Here is a 20,900-nt window from a genome sequence, read left to right as displayed (position 1 = left end):
CTCGCAATGAGGGAACCGCCAGAAGGCGCTGGACCTCAGCGTTCGGGCAGAACAATGGGGGTGGAGACGCTCATTCAGGTAACATGACCCAACAACCCTCCACACCAGGCATGGGCAAACTCGGCCCTCCAGATGTTTTGGGACTACAACTCCCATCACCCCTGACCGCTGGTCCTGTTAGCTAGGGATGATGGGAGGTGTAGTCCCAAAACATCTGGAAGGCCGAGTTTGCCTATGCCTGCTCCACACAGACACGCAAACAACTCACCGCAGTCATCTGAAGGCAACCAACCTCTCAATGCCAATGAAAATGAATACATGAACAGAAAGAGAGCCTACCCACGTGACGTTGACACAAAAACCTCGCCCGTCCACTATATAAAAGTATGGGTTCAAATCCTGCCCCCCACAATAAAGCTGATTGGATAACCTTGGAGCAGTCAGCAGCATCTTTGAGCCTGACCCACCTCACAGGATCAGTTGTGACGAAGAAACTGGGCATGATGCAAAGAATGTACACCCAGTTTTGGAGGAAGGGCCATTCATAAATCCAATTATTATTGGGTGGTCCACTGCCCAAAGTGCAGCCCTTACTCTCATCCCCCTTGAATAGACTGCAGGCTTTTCAACTGTCTTAAAAAGCAGAAAGCAATGAACTAGTTCAGGCTTCCTCAGCCTTGGCCCTCCAGATTTTTTGAGACTACAATTCCCATCATCCCTGACCACTGGTCCTGCTAGCTAGGTATCATGGGAGTTGTGGGCCAAAAACATCTGGAGGGCCGAGGTTGAGGAAGCCTGAACTAGTTGCAGCAGCTATGCCTTAGGTGATGGCAGATGGGTAAATAAAGATTTTAGCCCTAAGAGGTTCAGTGACAGGAATTGAGAGGCTTTTCTTTGCTATGACTTGCCTCCTTTGGTTATTTTTCTGGTGATTTTCAGATGCACCACTTTTCCGCCTGTTCAGATCGGCCTTGTTTTCTTTTCTTTTTTTGCTGATTCCTCTTTCATTCATATATATAGATATATATATATTCATCTTAAAGAGTGTTCTATCTTCCCTGTCCTTCTAAACTGAAGGAGCGAATGTGAAAATGTGCACATCAGCGTTCTTAACAGACAGGAACACACCTGAAGAAGCCCTGTGTGTTTCAGATGCAGAAAATAACAGTGCCATCCGTACGGGTTTAGGCCTAATGTGGGATATCAGGTGCAGTTTGCAGTGCCACGCTGCAAAAAATAAAAGTACCGTTTGGCCAGAAAAAGAAACACAACAATTAAGACGGAAGAAATGGGAAATGGCTGAAGGAATGGGTACATTTTGCTCTGAAAAGAAGAATCCTTTTCCAGTGCAGGGAAAATTCAAGAGATGTGGTCAGCCTAACGTTTAGCATTCCCTCCTTATATATGAAGGTGGTCCGGCAGTTTATGATTGCGCAAAAGAACTCTGGTTTAACGTAGCTTTGTTTGGTTGCTAAGAATTCCAGGCTGCCCCTTCATAGAGCTATCGAGGAGAGGGGCAAATTGATGGAATCATAGAATCGTAAAGTTGGAAGGGACCATGAGAGTCATCTATCTAGTCCAACACCCTGAAATGCAGGAATATTTTGCCCAGCATGGGGCTTGAACCCACGAACCTGAGATTAAGAGTAAGAAGTGGCTTCAAACACCTTAGCAGGGTGCTCCCTCTTGTCTTGTCTAAAGAGAAAGTTGCCATTTGGTATGCGATCTGTGGAACTGCCGCCTGCAGGGTGTTGGAATAAAGGGCTTGCAGACGAACATGCAGCTGTCCTTTGCAATTTGCTCCTCTCCAGATTTTGCGATGTGTTTCTCCAACGAAACAAAAGACTCTTAATCTCAGGGTTCTGGGTTCGAGATACACACTGGGCAAAAGATTCCTGCATTGCGGGGGGTTGGACTAGATGACCCCCGTGGTCGCTTCCAACTTTACCATTCTAGGATATTAGAATGGCTCTGTGAATAATGTGAATAAAGAGTCTCAAACTCCATGGTCAGCACTGTGCCAAGGAGACCCTTAGGATAATCTTATTTAACCTTCTGGCAGCCTGTATAGACTCTCTGATGCAATTCCCTTCCTCCTTCTTTTCTTTGATTTTATTTTTCTGCCGTTCAGGGGTTGGGGGAACCGGTGTTCCTCCAGAAGTTGTCGAACTACAACTCCCATCATCCCTGGCCGTTGGCTCTGGTGGCAACAGCTCATGGGGGTTGGAGTCTGTAGTTTTTGTTAAGAGTACTGAGAGATGTTAGGAGACCCACCCTCCCAGAGCTACAATTCCTGGGGAGGTTTGATCAATCCCTCGTCCTGGGGAACTCCGGGAATTGTAGCTCTCTGAGGGCAATGTTAGGTGTAATAACTCTCAGCACCCTTAAACTATACTTCCCAGGAGTGTTTGGGGGGGGGGACAACTGTTAAGTTGTGGGTGAACATATCAGACGACACAGCGATTCTTCAGACAGCTCTTGTTTATTCACAGGCCAGAACAGAACTGGGCTGAAAGGTTCAGCCCGCCTGCTTATATAGAGCTCAACTATAAGGCAACAGTAACAACTTTCTGTAACTATCCAATCACTGAACGTCACTTTCAATTCCTTATTTGCATATGTGGACCTGAGTGAAAACTATCTACAGTATCCCCCTGCTGGCCCTTCAGTACATAACAGAAACCATCGCTGTTTAAAGTGGCATGATGCTCCTTTAAATATAAAATGCAGATGGGGTCTTACACTACATTCCGGGTGGGTTCCTGGGACCTTTGATTCACTTCTGCTGACCCATTAACTGCACCAGATTGTATAATACTTGCAGACTCACATCTTGCTATTGCCATCCCATTAATAATAATAATTTGAAACTTACCTATGAGGTCGGGCATGCATGCATTTCTGTCCAAGGTCTTCTAGAAAGCCCTGTGGTGGCCACTTATATCAGGTGGGTCTGACTGCCACTCATCCCATCTCACCAGGCTTTACGTAACTTCCACCAGGATTTGCATCCAAGATGGATTCTTGGGATTTAAACCAGCCAATCAGGGCAAAGCACCAGTGGTCTACATCTAGTGATTTTGGTTTGTTCCAAAAAGACTATAAACACGGTCACCTCCATCCATTAAGTCTACTCATGAAGGTGGGAGAGGGCATGTTTACTGGCCCCATCCCCAGCTAGGGTACCTGTGTGTCCTGTTACAGAGGGGGGGGGTCCTCTGAAGGGCCAGTGAGAAACCGGCCCGCCATTTAAAAGCATCCTCAGTCTGAAGAGCTGCCTGGTTTAAACATAAATCACCTTAAGACGGCAAAGCAGGTGGCCTGAGCTTGCCTAAAAGAGTTCGCACCTGGAAAGGAGACTGAACAGGCAAGCACACGGGTATCACAGTCTTCACCACTATGGTGAGATGTATTTCTGTTCAAATGCTAGCAATTATTTCTTCATTCACATCTATGCATATGAATTAGCTTGTGTAACTGCTACACAGATCTGTATCTTTTATCCTCTTACTTAGTGATGTATTTTCTCTCTTTTTTTGGGGGGGGGGGTTAGTGATGCACAAGTGATCAGCTTATGCCTGTTGCCCAGAATCCATGTGTTTTTGGCATAATGTCTGAACTGGGGGCCTAGAATGCATAAGCATCCCTTTTGGGGCACTGCAATAATTCGAGAGCAAGTGTGGTGTAGTGGTTAAGAGCGGTAGTCTCGTAATCTGGTGAACCGGATTCATGTCTCCGCTCCTCCACATGCAGCTGCTGGGTGACCTTGGGCCAGTCATGCTTCTCTGAAGTCTCTCAGCCCCACTCACCTCACAGGGTGTTTGTTGTGGGGGAGGAAGGGAAAAGGAGATTGTTAGCCGATTTGAGACTCTTTCGGGTAGTGATAAAGTGGGATATCAAATCCAAACTCTTCTTCTTCTTCTTCATGAGTGTCAAGGGAAAGTCCCACTGCTGCATGAAGGCAATTTTTGAGTTTATCGTTCTAATGTCTTCATAATCTGACTCTCGGACATTTTAGGTAGTGTGGTAATTTAATGTCAGAATTACTGGCCTGCAGATTATACAAGCAGATCTGACGACAACAAAAAACAGTCATTTAATTGCAAACCTTCCAGGAAGAACTGCGCAGTTTTATGTTAGGTACCTATTGGAGAATAGGATTCCCAGCATATCTTTGGCAGCTTCCAAGTTTCTTTCTGAGGTGGTCAGAATCAGAGAGCATTTTGTATTAGCTAAAGGTCTGAAACTAATTTAGTTTAATCCAATGTCCAAGTAGTATGTTTTCTGTATTTTTCTGTACTATAATCTACTTGTGGGTCTTTGGACTTCAGAAAAGAATTGATTGATTGATTGATTGATTGATTGATTGAATGATTTAATGCCAGAAGCAAGAGGGGTAGCCTCACTGTCAAGTTTTTATTGTTATTCACAGAATATGAAATTGAGATATGTACGCTATTATCATTAGGTACATGGGGAAGCATTAGTTAGATATCAGCCTATGTTAACATAGTTCTCAAAGTATTTTTTGTTCAAGATTATTTCCAAGATCTGGAACACCTTGAGTCATGAGTGTTGTTGATTTGTGAATAATATGTTTTCGCCTATCTTTTTAGTTTATCTGGTTTTGATGGACCTTTGATCAGCTTTTGCCCTCTTAAAGTTTCCTGGTTGCTGTTCCCGCATTCCCAGAGTGCTCATAGGAAACCACCTTATACCATGTCCAACCCTTGATTCATCTAGCTCAGTAGTATCCACACTGGCAGGCAGCTGCTCTCCAGCATCTTTCTGAGCCCTGCCTGGAGACTCCAGGGATTGAATCTTGGCCATTTGCTCCTGAGCTGAAGCCCTTCCAGTGTACTAGTTTTGCCTTGCTGCTCTGCTGTTTTCTGTGCAGCTAAGGGGAAGTGAAAGGGGGGGGGGGGATCTGATCTCTCATCTTGGTTGGATTTTCCCCCCTCCTAAAAAGAGGAAAAGGGACACAGGTGGCGCTGTGGGTTAAACCACAGCGCCTAGGACTTGCCGATCAGAGGTTCGGCGGTTTGAATCCCCGCAACGGGGTGAGCTCCCGTTGCTCGGTCCCTGCTCCTGCCAACCTAGCAGTTCGAAAGCACGTCAAAGTGCAAGTAGATAAATAGGTACCGCTCCAGTGGGAAGGTAAACGGCGTTTCCGTGCACTGCTCTGGTTTGCCAGAAGCGGCTTAGTCATGCTGGCCACATGACCCGGAAGCTGTACGCAGGCTCCCTCGGCCAATAAAGCGGGATGAGCACCGCAACCCCAGAGTTGTCCGCAACTGGACCTAATGGTCAGGGGTCCCTTTACCTTTAAAAAGAGGAAACAGAAGCTGGCCAGGCAAAGTGAGGTGGACCACTTCAGGTAGAATAGCCTTGGATCTTTGGATGAAGGGCGGTATGCAAATTAAATTAATTACAATTACAATAGTGCTATTTTTCTAGAAAAAGAGGTTCCCAGAACCCACCAGGAACGCCTCCCTTGTTCTCTTATAATAGCAATGGCGTCCACCTGAGAGGTGCCGGAATTGAGTTCCATCGAGTTCCGGCTGCGGAGTGGGGAAGCCCTGGACATGACTAACTTAGGTGGATTAATTTCATGAGGTCTACTCTGAGTATAGCCAAAGTAGGATGCCACTCACTGTATATATCAATATGGGGAAAGACATTGTTTGTATTTGTATTTGTATACAGTGGTACCTTGGTTCTCAAACTTAATCCATTCTGGGAGTCTCTTTGACTCCCAAAACAGTTCGAAAACCAAGGCTCGGCTTCCAATTGGCTGCAGGAGCTTCCTGCGCTCCATCGGAAGCCGCGTTGGACGTTCAGCTTCCAAAAAGCGTTCGCAAACCAGAGCACTCACTTCCAGGTTTGCGGCGTTTGGGAGCCAATTTGTTCGGGAGCCAAGCCAATCAAGTACCAAGGTACCACTGTACTTTGGGCTTTCAAACAGCAGCAGAGAGGAGCTGAATTCGGACCCTACTGAGGATTCAAGGGGGATGGAGAATCTCCCTCCCCAAAAAACGCCACTCGGGTTCCTTTCTTCTCCAGCAATGAGGGAGCCTGCTGAACAGCTGTGTTCTGTTTCTGAAAAGCTTTCTGTATCTGGTTAGGCAGACCTGATGGAAATGGCCGCACGCTCTGCTGCCAGCATGGATCTTGTATTCATGCACAGGGGGCAGGGGGAGTGAAAGGAGTTGATTTTGCTGCTTCAGACCAAACCTGCCCTCTGGTTGTGGGTGGTGATTATTATAGCCGGCACTTCAGAATTTGCATTATTTCCCTCGGTGGAATGGGGGCTGCCTCTCCTGTCGATTTGACTAACAGAGGCTGGTGCTCTCATCTGCCTTTTGTTCAGTAGCTCCAAGCATTGAGGGGGTTTCTTTCTTTCTACGTCCCCCCCCCTTGCTATAGGGTCTCCGCCAACACTGCGAGAAGCAGCCAATCCTGCTCGGGGAAGGCGTTCGCCATAACAAAAGCTTTGGGGAGTGAACAGGGCTAGTCTGAGGGATGGAAGGAGGGGGAGTTTCTGCAATCATGGCTGCTGTCCTCCTCACTGTTCTCTGAGTAGGAAAATAGCAGCAGCTTTCCTCTGGCGCTGAGGCGATCCAGCTAGCGAAATGGCAGGGAGTTGTCGTGGCCGATGGGGACTGTGCATGTGTTACAGCACATTCTTGTGTGGGGGTGTTTTCGGGGGTTTGCACGCCCCCCCCCAATTTTTTAGCCGTATGGCTCTCTCAGGGAGAAAACAGACCATAAGCGTTCAAAGGCGGCATGTAGAGCCTTTTCAGACGTTCCCTCACAAAATTAATGATCGTGTCTCACTGGTCCTGCGGTTGTGTCTCTGATGGCTCAGCTCCCCACACCCCAATTTTTATATTGGGGGGCACAACCATAGAGGGGATCCAGCTCTCGGCATTTAGGCTCCCCCCTGTAGTTAACAGCCCTGCCTGATCGAGCCCACCTCACAGGGTTGCTGTGTCTTGAGTTCCCTGGAGAAAGGGACAAATACAAATGTGAGCAACATTTTTAAGCACATATTTTTGGCTTGTACATAATTGCCCACCTCATTTCCGCTAAGGCGACCAGACAGGGAATTGTTTTTAACTTGGAAGAGATGAGTGCCTTTTTTTTTTCTTGAAGGCCATCAATTGGCTAAAACTAACGTGCAAAAGAAAAAAATCGTAAAGAAGGGGATTTTAAGGACAGAGATCTAGAATTTGTGGGTGACCTTTGCTTGCCATGCCCAAAATTGTGGTCTCCACCTTCCTGCTCATCCCTTCCCCCCCCCCCTCATAAAATTTTGGAGTTCTAGGGGGCCTTTCAAGGCATCTAGTCCACCTCCTTGCAGAATGAAGGGAACAATATCAACCTTGACAGATTTTGCTTGTTCCCAATTTCCACAACATAGGAAGCTGTAGTTAACTAATAGCAGAAGTGAAAGTCTCATAACTCTGTGCAGGAGAGGATGGAAGAACGTGTGATCCCAGGAGAGAGCTCATTCCCGTTGCATGAAACTATGATTTATTGCAGCATCCACATGCAGTCACTGCATTTGAGCCTTGTTTGCAAAAAGATATACCCCTAGATATTTATAGATGGCCACTTGATCAATTTTCTGACTCTGGTAATGCTGTTTTATCTTAAATAAAACTGACTATTCATACTCAATTTATGCTGGACAGGGTTTTGTACCAGTACAGGGATGTCCAACAGGTCTATCGCGATCTACTGGTCGATCCCTGCGAGGTTTTGGTCGATTGTGGTGGATCGTGGCCCCCTTCTGGCCCCACCACTCGCCCCTCCATTGTTGAGTGGAAGCTGGAGTTTAGAAACTGAGGCTGGTTTCCCCCCAGCGATCCTTCCGCGAGATTCTCTTTCACCCTCAAAGAATGTAAAAACATTGTGCCCCCCCAAAAAAGCCCAACAACTTTGACCTGAACCCCATGAGTAGATTGCAGTCTCTAATTCCATGAGTAGATTGCAGTCTCTTGGAAGCTGGCCACCCCTGTCCTAGTACATTTCCAGTCAGTTTCTCATGCAAGCAAATATTTTCAGATGTCCACATTTCCCCCTGAAATGAAAGCGGGGGTTCTACCAAGTGCCAGTCACATCGATGTGTGTTTGTACAGAGCTACCCCATTTTAAGAACATGAGAAGAACCTGCTGGATCAGACCAATGTCCCATCTAGTCCAATTCCCTGCTCCTGCCAACCTAGCAGTTCGAAAGGACGTCAAAGTGCAAGTAGATGAAAAGGTACCACTCTGGCGGGAAGGTAAACAGTGTTTCCATGCGCTGCTCTGGTTCGCCAGAAGCGGCTTAGTCATGCTGGCCACATGACCCAGAAGCTGTACGCCGTCTCCCTCGGCCAATAAAGCGAGATGAGCGCTGCAACCCCAGAATCGGCCACGACTGGACCTAATGGTCAGGGGTCCCTTTACCTTTACCTAGTTACCGTATTTTTCTGTGTATTAGACAATTTTTTATATATAAAAAAGAAATGCTAAAAATTGGGGGTCGTCTTATACACAGATAGTGCAGGGGGGGCGGTCGATTGGTGGCAGCCGCGAGCAGGAGATTGTCAGCGGCGATTGGGTGGTTGATTGGTGGCCGCGGCAGCAAGGCCTGCTGACAATTGGCTGCTGCTCTGTTAATTGGACGTGTGATTGGCAGCTGCTTTTGACGATTTCTTTCATCTGCGAGGCGTGCGATTGGCAGTGGCGGTCCTGCGGGTGAGCGGTTGTCGGCAACCCCCCCTAAAAAAGCTCAACAACTCTGGGTAGTCCCCCCCCCAAATAAGCTGAACAACTCTGGGCAATCTCCCCCCATTTCCTTAATTTGGAGAGGTCTCCAAAAATAGGGGTCGTCTTATACACGGGGGCATGTTATACACGGAAAAATCTGGTACTTATCTCCTTGGCTCAGGGGATCACATAACTCATGGGTAGGCAAACTAAGGCCCAGGGGCTGGATCCGACCCAATCGCCTTCTCAATCCAGCCCACGGATGGTCCGGAAATCGGCATGTTTTTACATGAGTAGAATGTGTCCTTTTATTTAAAATGCATCTCTGGGTTATTTGTGGGGCCTGCCTGGTGATTTTACTTGAGTAGAATGTGTGCTTTTATTTAAAATGCATCTCTGGGTTATTTGTGGGGCATAGGAATTCGTTCATTCCCCCCCAAAATATATATATATAGTCCGCCCCCCCCACAAGGTCTGAGGGACAGTTGACCAGCCCCTTGCTGAAAATGTTTGCTGACCCCTGACATAACTCCATACTCTGATGAAAATAGGGACTTCCTCAGGGATCAAATCAGAAATCCAGGACTGTCCCTGGAAAATAGGGACACCTGGAGGGTCTGAACTGGCTCATGTACCAGCCATATGCATTTTCAGGAATCCCTGAGTTGGCCAGCTGCATTGTCCATTATACTGTGTTCTTTGAAATTTGCAGCCAGTCCTCCCTTACTGCCAAATTCATTGGACATTTGGTAATGAGCCCACATCTGTTTCTTTCCAACAGATTGACGAACTCCCTGAGGGAGCCGTGAAGCCTCCCGCAAATAAGTACCCCATCTTCTTTTTCGGGACTCATGAAACGTAAGTGAACAAACGTACACGCTTTTAAAAATATGCTTTTAAACCATTTGAGCCCGGTGCTTCTCTTCTAATATGAGCTTGCTTTGAAATTGGTAGGAGACTGAAGTTTTCTGCATTCATTGAGGCTGCAAACAGCCTGTATACTTCTAAAGCACATTCACAGCACATTCGGTGCCTCAAAGAATTCTGGGCTCTGTAGTTTCTGGGAACTGTAACTGTGTGCGATAAACCACAGTGTCCAGAATTATTTAAGGGAAAGAATGTGCTTTTATAGGGTAAACTCTGCCTAAGACTTTCCCCTCACTATGGCCTAGACCAGGCTTCCTCAGCCTCGGCCCTCCAGATGTTTTGAGACTACAATTCCCATCATCCCTCACCACTGGTCCTGCTAGCTAGGGATCATGGGAGTTGTAGGCCAAAAACATCTGGAGGGCTGAGGTTGAGGAAGCCTGGCCTAGACTGATCCACTTAACAAGACAGCGAATGTACTGTAATTTTATTTTATTTTTTAAAAAGACATATGCACTGAGCAATTAAGTAGCAATTCATCACTATATAGAAACAGTATTTTAATTGTAGATAGGTAGCCGTGTTGGTCTGCCATAGTCAAAATAAAAAAATTCCTTCCAGTAGCACCTTAAAGACCAACTAAGTTAGTTCTTGGTATGAGCTTTCGTGTGCATGCACACTTCTTCAGATACACTTCTTCAGTATTTTAATTGTCTTTTTTTACTGCTTGGCTGTTTGCCACCTTATGTTTCTTGGGAGGGAGGGAGGGCATGACAGAAATGGAACAGATATATCTAAGGACCACAATACCTCAAGGTATGAGCATTTATTGTTTCCAATCCTAACCCTGCGGAAAGCCATCTAATTAGACTTTAATTTGATTTTGACCTGTTTTTAGGAGGTAATTTAATTATTGTTTGATTTTATACTAATGTTATATATCTGATGTTAGCCGCCCTGAACCCGACTTCGGCCAGGGAGGGCGGGATATAAATACAAATTATTATTATTATTATTATTAAGGACTGTCTCTGCCCATAGGCACCAACCCTGCAATCATCACCTTCATCACCTTGTGTGCCTCCTCCACAAAAGGTCTGGAGGGTGGCAATGCAAGAACAGGCCTTTCCTGTGGTGACGCCACATTTGTGGAATGCTCTCCCCAGGGAAGCTTGCCTGGCGCCTTCACTACATATCTTTAGGCACCAGGCAAAAACTTCTCCTAGGCCTTTGGTTCAATAGACAATCTATGGCTCTTTAAATGTGTTTGTGGGAGGAGCCTTATTGGTTTGTTTTTGTTTTATTACACATTTTATATTCTTATTTTGTATTTTGCTGTTGTGAAACACCCTTGGATCTTCGGATGAAGGGCAGTATACAGACTTAATTCATTATAATTGTAACAGGGCAATTTTTTCTAGAAAAAAGGTGCCAGAACTCACCATGAATGCCTCCCTTCTTCCCTTATAATGGCAGTGCCACCCATCTGAGAAGTGCCGGAACTGAGTTACATACATACACACACACACACACACACACACACAAACAAACAAAGTTGCTTATGAATACTTCAGTGATGTTTATAAGTCAGGATTTTTTAAAAATGTATTTTTATTCACTGGAATTTTTGAAATTCACACTAATATGTAGCAAAATTCTGCATAAACAACATATGGCTGTGCTTGTTACAGGTAGGTAGCCATGTTGGTCTGCCGAAGTAGAAACAAAATAAAAAAAATTCCTTCCAGTAGCACCTTAAGAGACCAACTAAGTTTGTTATTGGTATGAGCTTTCGTGCGCATGCACACTTCTTCATATACACATATGGCTGTGTGTTATCATTGCACTTGCCCAGTGGACCTGTGTTTGTGGGGAGGTAGTTGGTGTAGTAAGGGATGTGGGTGGTGCTGTGGGTTAAACCACAGAGCCTAGGACTTGCTGATCAGAAGGTCGGCAGTTCGAATCCCCGCGACGGGGTGAGCTCCCGTTGCTCGGTCCCTGCTCCTTCCAACCTAGCAGTTCGAAAGCACGTCAAAGTGCAAGTAGATAAATAGGTACCGCTCCGGCGGGAAGGTAAACGGTGTTTCCGTGCGCTGCTCTGGTCCGCCAGAAGCATCTTAGTCATGCTGGCCACATGACCCGGAAGCTGTACGCCGGCTCCCTCGGCCAATAAAGCGGGATGAGAGTCGGCCATGACTGGACCTAATGGTCAGGGGTCCCTTTACCTTTACCTTAGTTGATGTAGTGCACAGACGTCCAACTCCCAAGAGACTTCACAATCTACTCCCGGAATTAAAAACTGGCAGTGATCTACCCATTGGGGAGGCAAGCCAAAATTGTTGACCTTTTTTAGGGGGGCAAGCCACAGTTATTCTGCTTTTTAGGCGGACACGCCATAGATCACTTACAAAAGAATATACACTCCACTGCTCTCGCCTCACCTACAGTGCTTAGGTGGGCCTTTGTCCCTGGTGATGCTCCCACGAGGGACCAATCACATGGGTAGACCGGCATGCCCAGGGATCCACAAAGCCACCTGCTGGAGTGAAGTTGATGCAGCCTGCCGGCAGGGCTTCACACACACCAGCAGGACACCAGTGCCAGCAGTCGAGCAACAAGAGACTCTTGCCAGGTCAGGACAGCACCTGTGCGGATGCTCTCTTCCCCCCACTTAGGAAAATGAGCCCGCGATCTACCGCTATCTACCTGTCGATTGCGGTCGACCAGTTGGACATCCCTGAGGTAGTGCATTACTTTTGCCTCCTCGCTTGTATAGAGATCTCAGAGCTTGCTTTGTGGGGGAAACCCTTTGGCAGCAAGAGCTGGCCAGACCCTGACTGAGCCAGTGTGGTGTAGTGGTTAAGAGCAGTGGACTTGTAATCAGGTGAACTGGGTTCGATTCCCTGCTCCTCCACATGCAGCTGCTGGGTGACCTTGGGCTAGTCACACTTCTCTGAAGTCTCTCAGCCTCCCTCACCTCACAGAGTGTTTGTTGTGGGGGAGGAAGGGAAAGGAGAATGTTAGCTGCTTTGAGACTCCTTAGGGTAGTGATAAAGCGGGATATCAAATCCAAACTCTTCTCTTCTTCATTTGCTATCTGTTGGCAGACCACAATAAAACCATTACAAAAACAGGTTGCCACCTTTGCAGCTCAAAAAGATGGCCGGAATGCTCTAAAGATGTCTGTTGCGGCCTGCAAAGAGGACCATCCGCAATAGTATTTTGATGCTGTTGTTAATCTCGGTTTGTACTGATAATTATTAGTGCTATCTATCTATCTATCTAATCTATCTATATATTGTTAGCGTTATTATGAGTGCTGTGTTTTGCCCCTGCTCCCATGGTGTTCGTTCAAGCAGGCGTTTAGATTTGCTACCAGTTTGTGACTGTAGGTGATTCCCTTACATTTGTTATCCCGAATTGCATTTTAGAAACAAGCTAAAAATATACGTCTTGATCTCGTTTGTTTGTGGGGCTACCATCCTGCGTACCAGGGAGGGAAATTTCTGCAACGGATTGTATTTTGCTCCCCACTAAGCAACCACAGGACGAGCTCAAAGGTCTTTCTGAATGCCAAGGAAATCGGCAACGTTTATGCGACTAAAAGATTTTCACCAATGCTACCCCAATATGGACAGGCAGCAAATTGCAGGCAGCTGGAAGTGGCAATTTGTAGCTTCACCACAGGAGGGCAGGTTCACCTAACATTTAACTGCAGTAGCGCTGCAGAGTGTCCTAATCATAGAGTTAGGAAGCAGTGCAGAGTTAACATACACCCACTGGTATCGTTTGGCATCTCCATCCATTTCTGTTAGGGTGATAAGAGTACAATGTGTCTGCATGTGTAATGTGTTCCAGGTTTGCAGTAACATTGACACATTGTGTGTGTGTGTGAAATTAATTTTTCTGTTTTACCATTTAGAATACTCATTTAAACATCCTTAAAATATAAATGACTTCCCTTCTTCTCTTTCCATGGTTCATTTTGCATATCATAAATCCCTGCATATTTTACATAAACTCAACCATTCAGTGTTCCATTATTGCATCCATCAAAACTTACTTACACTGTTGAATATATCTTAATGTTGCCCACTGTTTAGGGAAGTTCTTAATGTTTGATCTTTTATTGTGTTTTTAATATCCTGTTGGAAGCCGCCCAGAGTGGCTGGGGAGGCCCAGCCAGATGGGCGGGGTATTATTATTATTATTACTATTATTATGTTTTCAACTGTACACAATTTCCCCCTATATATTCAATAAACCAATACCACCAGTAGGAACACACTGGAGCCCGAGTAAATAATAATGTTGTACACAGCCATAGTGTTATGCCTGAGCATAACAGGGTTGTTTCTCTCCAGACCACGATCTGAAGTCAAGGTTTCTTCTTGGCTTACCAATACATACACAATGCATAAATACTATAATCAGCTCTGAGATCTTCAGATGTTGAGAGGGATAAAACTGAAGTCTGAAATAAGTGGCTAGATAATTTACTTAATCTTGGCTGATGGCCAGCATTCTGTCCAAATGTAACCACTGGGACTGGAACCAGGAAGCAAGATTATAAAGCAAAATAAAAAGTAGGAAGAACGAACCAACATTGTAAAGTGCCCTTATTTAGATTAGCCACGCTTAAATGCTATTGATATTAATGAGGCTGTGGTTAGGCTCTATTGAGACATCAGGTCAAGCCATGGTTAAGGAAACTGCATGGTATGTTGTATGAATTGACAAACCCATATTTTCTCCTTGGTTACAAAACCAGAATCAGCACTTTAACATGAGGCTCGCAAACCATGTTGTTGTTGTTTAGTCATTTAGTCGTGTCCAACTCTTCGTGACCCCATGGACCAGAGCACGCCAGGCACTTCTGTCTTCCACTGCCTCCCGCAGTTTGGTCAAACTCATGCTGGTAGATTCGAAGACACTATCCAACCATCTCGTCCTCTGTTGTCCCCTTCTCCTTGTGCCCTCCATCTTTCCCAACATCAGGGTCTTTTCCAGGGAGTCTTCTCTTCTCATGAGGTGGCCAAAGTATTGGAGCCTCAGCTTCACGATCTGTCCTTCCAGTGAGCACTCAGGGCTGATTTCCTTCAGAATGGAGAGGTTTGATCTTCTTGCAGTCCATGGGACTCTCAAGAGTCTCCTCCAGCACCGTCATTCAAAAGCATCAATTCTTCGGCGATCAGCCTTCTTTATGGTCCAGCTCTCACTTCCATACATAGTTAGTCTGTGCTAACTATGGTTTGTTGTGATGCCTGACTTGACAAACCATAGCAACAGTTGCTGTTCCTCCTCCAGAGGCTGCAGCACCTGAAGACTACATTGCTGAGCAGACAGAAAACGGAAAGCAGGCATGCAGCTCCAAACTATGTTTTGTCTGACCGCAAGCCATGGTTTGGTATTGTGATGTCTGAATAAAGCCACAATCAAGACTAACTAGTTCCATTTTTCATGGGACCAATTTCTCCGAACAGTGACTATCATATTACTGTACCTAATGTAGCATATGGAACTACCATTTGACTGTCATTTTCATTAAACCGCAGTGCTTTTCTGGGGCCTAAAGATCTCTTCCCATACAAAGAATATAAAGACAAGTTTGGGAAATCGAACAAACGAAAAGGATTTAACGAAGGCCTGTGGGAAATCGAAAACAACCCCGGTGTCAAGTTTACTGGATACCAGGTAGGAATGGTTTCTTTTCTCTTTTAGCTTTTCTCAGCTAAGCCTCTCTCAGGGCACATTTACCAAAGTACAGACAATTTTGGGCCTCAGAGGTGTCTAGAGTTAGCAGGAAGCATCTTACAGCAACAATGCCTCTGGGCATTGAGTTATAATATGCCAAATCCATCATGATAATAAGACTAGGTCTTATTGAGAAGCATCATGTTTTCTGTTTGGGGTTTAGAACTAGCAGTGTTGGCTCCAAATGTTTGTTTGTTTGTTTGTAAAGGCTGTACTTTCCTTTCTCCCTCTCTCTGGGCCCAGTCTGAGGAAAGACAAGTTAGAAATACAATAAATATTAAAAAAGCCTCAAACCCATGAGAGAGGTGGCAAACCACAGGATTTGATAGTGAGCAGAGATCTCAAGTTCTGGAGAAGCAGAGCTTTCATTTCTGATTTTTTTTAAAAGGAAGAACAAGTGTCTGGCTCATGTGGTTGAGAAGCTATGCCAGGAAGTGTGGGGGCAATTCCTGCTGAAATCTCAGATACCATTGAAGTGTGAAAATAAGATTGCAAATGGTTGGGGGCCCTTCTGGGTCCTTCTCATTGTCTTTCATCCCTCCGCCTGTCAGGTCTAGTAAAAAGAGGTTAAATTTTGGAGCAGCAACAACAAAATTTCAGCGGCAGCTTCCACATTGCTTGGTTTAGTGACTTGTTACATGACACCTGTACAATGGCATTAGCAAAATAGCCAGCCCTTCACGTTTTCCCTGTTCATAACTCAGAAAATATTTCTTTTCCCTTTCCCTTTTCCCCCTTTCCCCTTTCTTTCTAATGGTACTTGTAAAAAATTCCCCTGGTGCAGATGAACATCCCATTGCTATTAGGGTCAGATTATGGCCTACATAGATGGGTCAGCCATTTTCTAGATTGTCTAGCCACTGTCTCCTCTGTAATCTCTCTCTCTCCTCTCTAGGAACCAACTCTATCACTTTAACCTTCCCTTTCCCCAAAACAGCACCACCTTTTTATCTGTTTTAAGTACATGAAGGTTTTGCTATCTGAACACATACATTCTCAGAAAATCATTTGTTAGGTGAGCGTTTGCATAACGAGTTGCCAATTTCCATTGATTCCTATGGAAACATTTCTAATGCGTTCCCAACCATGAAATTTTGACTCCCAAATGAAGAAGAAAAAAACCCAGGGAAATCCACTACAACTTTGCAAAAGACAAGGAAGGAAGGAAGGAAGGAAGGCTCCCTTATTCATCCGAGCTCTCCCACCAGAGTATCTGGCAAAGCGTGTTCTCCTTCATGGAGAGCACGTGTTGTGGTGGGGGCTGCCAGGACACTCCAAAGTTGGGGGCGGGCTAATTGTTCGTTGGCCACTGATGCGATTGGGGCTTCCCTTGTTGTTGGGAAGAAGTTAATGTTGCCACTTGTTGATTGGCAGCCAGAAATGCTAAAACTCCTTGCACGAGGCTAGGGCTTCCTCTTTTCGCCTGTACATCAGATTGCCCGTCCCCCCCTCCCTAGAATTAGGGTTGTTCGCTTTGACCTTGCTATGCCTGTCATGGGGTCATCTGCTCTTGGGGCAGGGGCCTGGTAGGAATTTTGTCCATCTGGCTGATTGGCTGGGGCCATTTGGGTTTTGCCTACTGCGCAGCAAATCGTCACAACTTGTAAGGTTGCAGTTAGGCATTGGTTTATGGTTTGGTTGGTTGAGGGGAAGCGGTTGAGTGCCTGCCCTTGGTAGGTTGAGTGCCTGCCCCTCTAATGCTGCTGCTGCAAGGGATTCCGTTAAAGGAATTGGGGCTAACTATTGCTTGTCCACTCTTTCAAGGGGGCTCGGGCCATAGCAATGAGCTCCTGGTTGCATTTGGGGTGAGGGCAGGTTCCCTGCTCCGCGTAACCCCCAAGTGTATTCCCCTATTCTGACTTTCGCATCGTGCGGAATGTCAGTTTGTCCCCCATGGTGGGGGCAGATAGTCGCAACCAATGCCTAAGCAACCACTCACAAATTGGTATTTCAATAAAGTTGTGGCCAAAATTATGCCAAAAATCTTAAACAAAAAATTCTGTGTGATGTGTGAGTTATTGGGGTGGCCCTGGGGACCTCGACACGCAAAACGGCTGCCGTGGACCAGCAAAACACAAACAAATAATAAGGCTGCTTATTTGTACTACAGGCAGGTCCAGCTGTTTGGTTATCTGAATCTGTGGTGTGTATAGCAAAATTTGGGCACTAATTCATTGCGTTCAGATGAGTGGATTTTCTTAGAATGAGCATTCGGATAGTGGGACCCACATGTGTTAACACTGAGTACGTGCCGCTCTGTTTAGAAGTAGGCAATCTGTACAGTAGGGCTGTTTCACATCTGGGTAGAATGGTAGAAAGTGCCCAATATCTCTAAATCAGATTCTCCCTCATATGGGATGTTACAAAGGCCTAAACAAGCTGCAACGATTTGTCTGATTCCAAAGGCCATTCAGCAACAAAGTTCATCAGAAACTGAGGGGGAAGGAGGGAATACGGCAGACGCCAGCAGCGAGGAGGAAGGTGACCGGGTAGAAGAGGACGGAAAAGGCAAAAGAAAGAACGAAAAAGCGGGCTCAAAACGGAAAAAATCCTACACTTCGAAGGTAAATCATGAGGTTTGCTCTTGTTGCTGTTTCCCATAAGCAGTGCTTTCTTTTTTTCATTAGTATGGAATAATGACACTAATAATAATAATAATAATAATAATAATAATAATAATAATAATGCAATGTCACATTCCTGTTATGTATTCAGTGGTCTGTGTTTGCCTGAGCTTGAGTCTGGACTAAGGATACTGAGCCCCTGTGTTCTGATTCAATACATGACATCCAATCATAGAACATTTCAGGATTTGAGCCTCTGCCATTGGCCCTTAAACTCTGAGTCGTGATTCGCAGCTTGAAAGTTTAGACAGCCAATCACGTTGGGAGTGGCCCAGGCCTTCATAAATGTATAAAAGTAGTTGCTTTGCCCCTGTTGTCCAGCTCTGTTAGTACAATAAAGGTTCTTGCTGTTATCACTCTGTCTTACCTCCTGGGAACCCACTTCAATTCCCATCTTAACAGGAGAACTTCCAGGGGCTTACTACAATAACCCCTCATCTCATGTGGGTTTGGTTCCAAGGGTTCAACTTACATACACAAAACTTGCATATACCCACCCCTTGGAGCTGCTCTATGGCTAGTGAGTGATCTGAGGAGAGAGGACACTCCCAGAGTTGGTGTGTCAAGTAGGTCTTGCAGACAAGGTGAAGAACTTCAAAGCTCTTCTCAAGATGGGTCTGCTTGGGCTTGTTGTTGTTGTTTAGTCATTTAGTCGTGTCCCACTCTTCATGACCCCATGGACCAGAGCACGCCAGGCACTCCTGTCTTCCACTGCCTCCCGCAGTTTAGTCAAACTCATGCTGGTAGCTTCGAGAACACTGTCCAACCATCTCGTCCTCCGTCATCCCCTTCTCCTTGTGCCCTCCATCTTTCCCAACATCAGGGTCTTTTCCAGGGAGTCTTCTCTTCATGAGGTGGCCAAAGTATTGGAGCCTCAGCTTCAGGATCTGTCCTTCCAGTGAGCACTCAGGGCTGATTTCATTCAGAATGGATGGGTTTGATCTTCTTCACAAAAAGAGCATTTAAGCTCTCCATCAGTCTCAATGGATGACCTTGGGCCTGTCGCTACCTCTCAGCCTAAGTTACCACAAAAGGCCACAGTGAGAGTGGTGGGGAAATGGGGAGAATAATATCTGTCACCTTCAGTACCTTGGAGGAGAGTTGGGATATAAATGTAATTAACAATATTGCATCCGCTTCAGAACAACAGGGGACAAAAATGGAAATGAAATTGAACCCAGAAACTGCCCCGGCAGAATCTGCTGTATTCTCACATCCAAGTAAACAATGCTTAAATACAGACTGCCTTCTTTTCTTTCCCCCTTGATGGATATACTTAGAAATCTTCCAAGCAGTCACGGAAATCTCCTGCAGATGAAGATGACAAGGACTGCAAAGAGGAAGAAAATAAGAGCAGCTCCGATGCTGGGGAAGCAGGCAACGACACAAGAAACACCTCTTCAGACTCGCAGAAAACTAGTGAAGGGGTAAGGGTTACTTTAACACAGGCCATGACATCTGAAGCATTCTAATGTCGCTTTCCGCAGCCACGACTTCTCCCAAAAAATGTTGGGAAGTGTGGTTTGTTAAGGGTGCTGAGAATTGTGATTTGCCCTCACAGAGCTGTAATTCCCAAAGTGGCTGAACGATAGGGTTGCCATGCACCCGGAATTTCCCGGACATAGCTGGAATGCGGCAGTCGGAAGCAGTGCCTGGGCGGAAATCGCTGAAATGTCCGGGGAAATCTGAATGTACAGCAACCCATGTCCTAAGTATAGTTTTTGGCGAATTTCCTTTGGGCAAAACTAAAAAATAGCTCGACAACTTTTGTGTCCGGATTTTCACTTTTTGAAATATGGCAACCCTGTTTAACAATCAATTCCTCTTTCCAGGAAACTCGTGAAAGTATAGCTCTGTGAGGGGAAGTGGGGTCAGTATGATTAACAAGCTACATTTCCCAGGATTCTTTGGGGGAAGCCAGGGCTCTTTAAAGTGGTATAAAAGTGCTTTAAATGTATTGTGTGGCCATAATCTGGTGGGACCAGATGCAATGGGATGGTGCTGTATTAAAAGAATAAATAAACCAGCTAGCAGCATAGCATTGTCATTCCAGAACTAGACATGTGTCACCCCCCATGGCACAGAGAAGATGCATCATGATTCGTAATTATCAGTTGCATGGGTGTCTTTTTAAAAGTAAATTGCAGGTGGGGGGGGCTTAATCTGGATTGTAGCATGTGGTGTAGGGGGCTTTCACCTTTCCTGCCCTTCTACTGTGGTCAGGCTGCATCTGCTATTGCCACTGGAATACAGTCAAACCTCAGTTGTCAAATGTAGTACCCCTAACTGTAGAAATTTAGTACAGTGGTACCTCTGGATACAAACGGGATCCGTTCCGGAGCCCTGTTCGCATCCTGAAGTAAACGTAAGATGCGACTGCACGTGCGCGGGTCACGTTTTGCCGCTTCCGCACATGCGCGTGACATCATTTTGAGCGACTGCACGAGCGGCGAAACCCAGAAGTAATACGCTCCGTTACTTCCGGGTCGCCGCAGAGCACAACCTGAAAATATTCATCCTGAAGCTACTTCAACCCGAGGTATGACTGTATATTGAAGAGAGTCCTAGTTTAAGAGTCCTTCACCCTGCCCTTATAAGTTTTCAAGGATATTAATAATATATTATTATTTTATATATTATTTATACCCCACCACTGGGCGACTCCCAACAGAATATTAAAAACACGATGATAAAACAACAAACATTAAAAACTTCCCTAAACAGGGCTGCCTTCAGATGTTTGCTAAAAGTCAGATAGTTGTTTATTTCCTTGACATCTGATGGGAGGGCGCCACCACTGAGAAGGCCCTCTGCCTGGTTCCGTGTAACCTCATTTCCTGCAGTGAGGAAACCGCTAGAAGGCCCTCAGAGCTGGACCTCAGTGAACGATGGGGATAG

The 20,900-nt window shown here is 45.7% G+C and overlaps 1 protein-coding gene across 1 annotated transcript in view; it reads left to right on the top strand.

The window, feature by feature from the left end:
* Positions 1 to 20,900, top strand: part of HDGFL3 (HDGF like 3) — a 53,733-nt gene that overhangs the window by 30,100 nt on the left and 2,733 nt on the right. Inside the window, exons 2-5 of the mRNA XM_081171336.1 lie at positions 9,539 to 9,615; positions 15,180 to 15,318; positions 17,784 to 17,942; positions 19,283 to 19,429. Coding sequence (XP_081027462.1) covers positions 9,539 to 9,615; positions 15,180 to 15,318; positions 17,784 to 17,942; positions 19,283 to 19,429 — 522 coding nt within the window. The remainder of the gene's footprint in view (positions 1 to 9,538; positions 9,616 to 15,179; positions 15,319 to 17,783; positions 17,943 to 19,282; positions 19,430 to 20,900) is intronic.

The sequence above is a fragment of the Podarcis bocagei genome (genome assembly GCF_964188305.1).
Source record: "Podarcis bocagei genome assembly, chromosome: 14".
Taxonomy (NCBI): domain Eukaryota; kingdom Metazoa; phylum Chordata; class Lepidosauria; order Squamata; family Lacertidae; genus Podarcis; species Podarcis bocagei.
Note: the sequence above shows the minus strand (reverse complement) of the source record. Positions and strands in the feature narration are given on the sequence as shown.